General features: G+C 58.2%; 1 protein-coding gene across 1 annotated transcript in view; it reads left to right on the top strand.

Moving 5' to 3' along the window:
- The window catches only part of LOC108802602 (mitochondrial ornithine transporter 1-like), a 4,230-nt gene that overhangs the window by 1,239 nt on the left and 2,479 nt on the right, over positions 1–512 (top strand). Inside the window, exon 2 of the mRNA XM_018574461.1 lies at positions 1–254. This exon is cut by the window's left edge and continues 4 nt beyond it. Within this exon, the coding sequence (XP_018429963.1) occupies positions 1–254 (254 nt within the window). The remainder of the gene's footprint in view (positions 255–512) is intronic.

Here is a 512-nt window from a genome sequence, read left to right as displayed (position 1 = left end):
GTGTCCTGTGTCCTCAGTGGTCAGCCCTTTGACACGGTGAAGGTGAAGATGCAGACGTTCCCTTCCATGTATCGGGACTTCCTGGACTGCACCGCGCGCGTCTATCGCTCCGAAGGACTGCGCGGCCTCTATCATGGCACCGTCCCGGCATTGGTGGCCAACGTGGCGGAGAATGCCGTGCTCTTCGCCTGTTACGGCTTCTGCCAGAATCTGGTGTCCTCCGTCCTGGGACTTCCTGATACGTCACAGCTCAGGTACGTGGAGACAACCCGCCCGTGCCCTCTGATGGCTTTGTATCTTGTTGTCGTCGCCCCTGTGAGCCCCCGTGTGGCGTGATCTGGAAATGCTGCTTACTGCCCTCCCCCCTCCAGTTCTCTGTGCTGGCAGCCACACCCCTCATCATAAGTGTCTTCACAAAGAATGGGAGGAGCATGTCTGGGCAGAGAAAGGGGGGTGTGTCTCACTAGGCCTGTTACTGAGAGCTGATTGCTGAGTGCACTGGGTCTAACTCA

Source organism: Nanorana parkeri, unplaced genomic scaffold (genome assembly GCF_000935625.1).
Source record: "Nanorana parkeri isolate BGI_ZX_2015 unplaced genomic scaffold, ASM93562v1 scaffold2977, whole genome shotgun sequence".
Lineage (NCBI taxonomy): Eukaryota > Metazoa > Chordata > Amphibia > Anura > Dicroglossidae > Nanorana > Nanorana parkeri.
The sequence above is the reverse complement of the archived record's forward strand: the minus strand, read 5'-3'. Positions and strand labels throughout refer to the sequence as shown.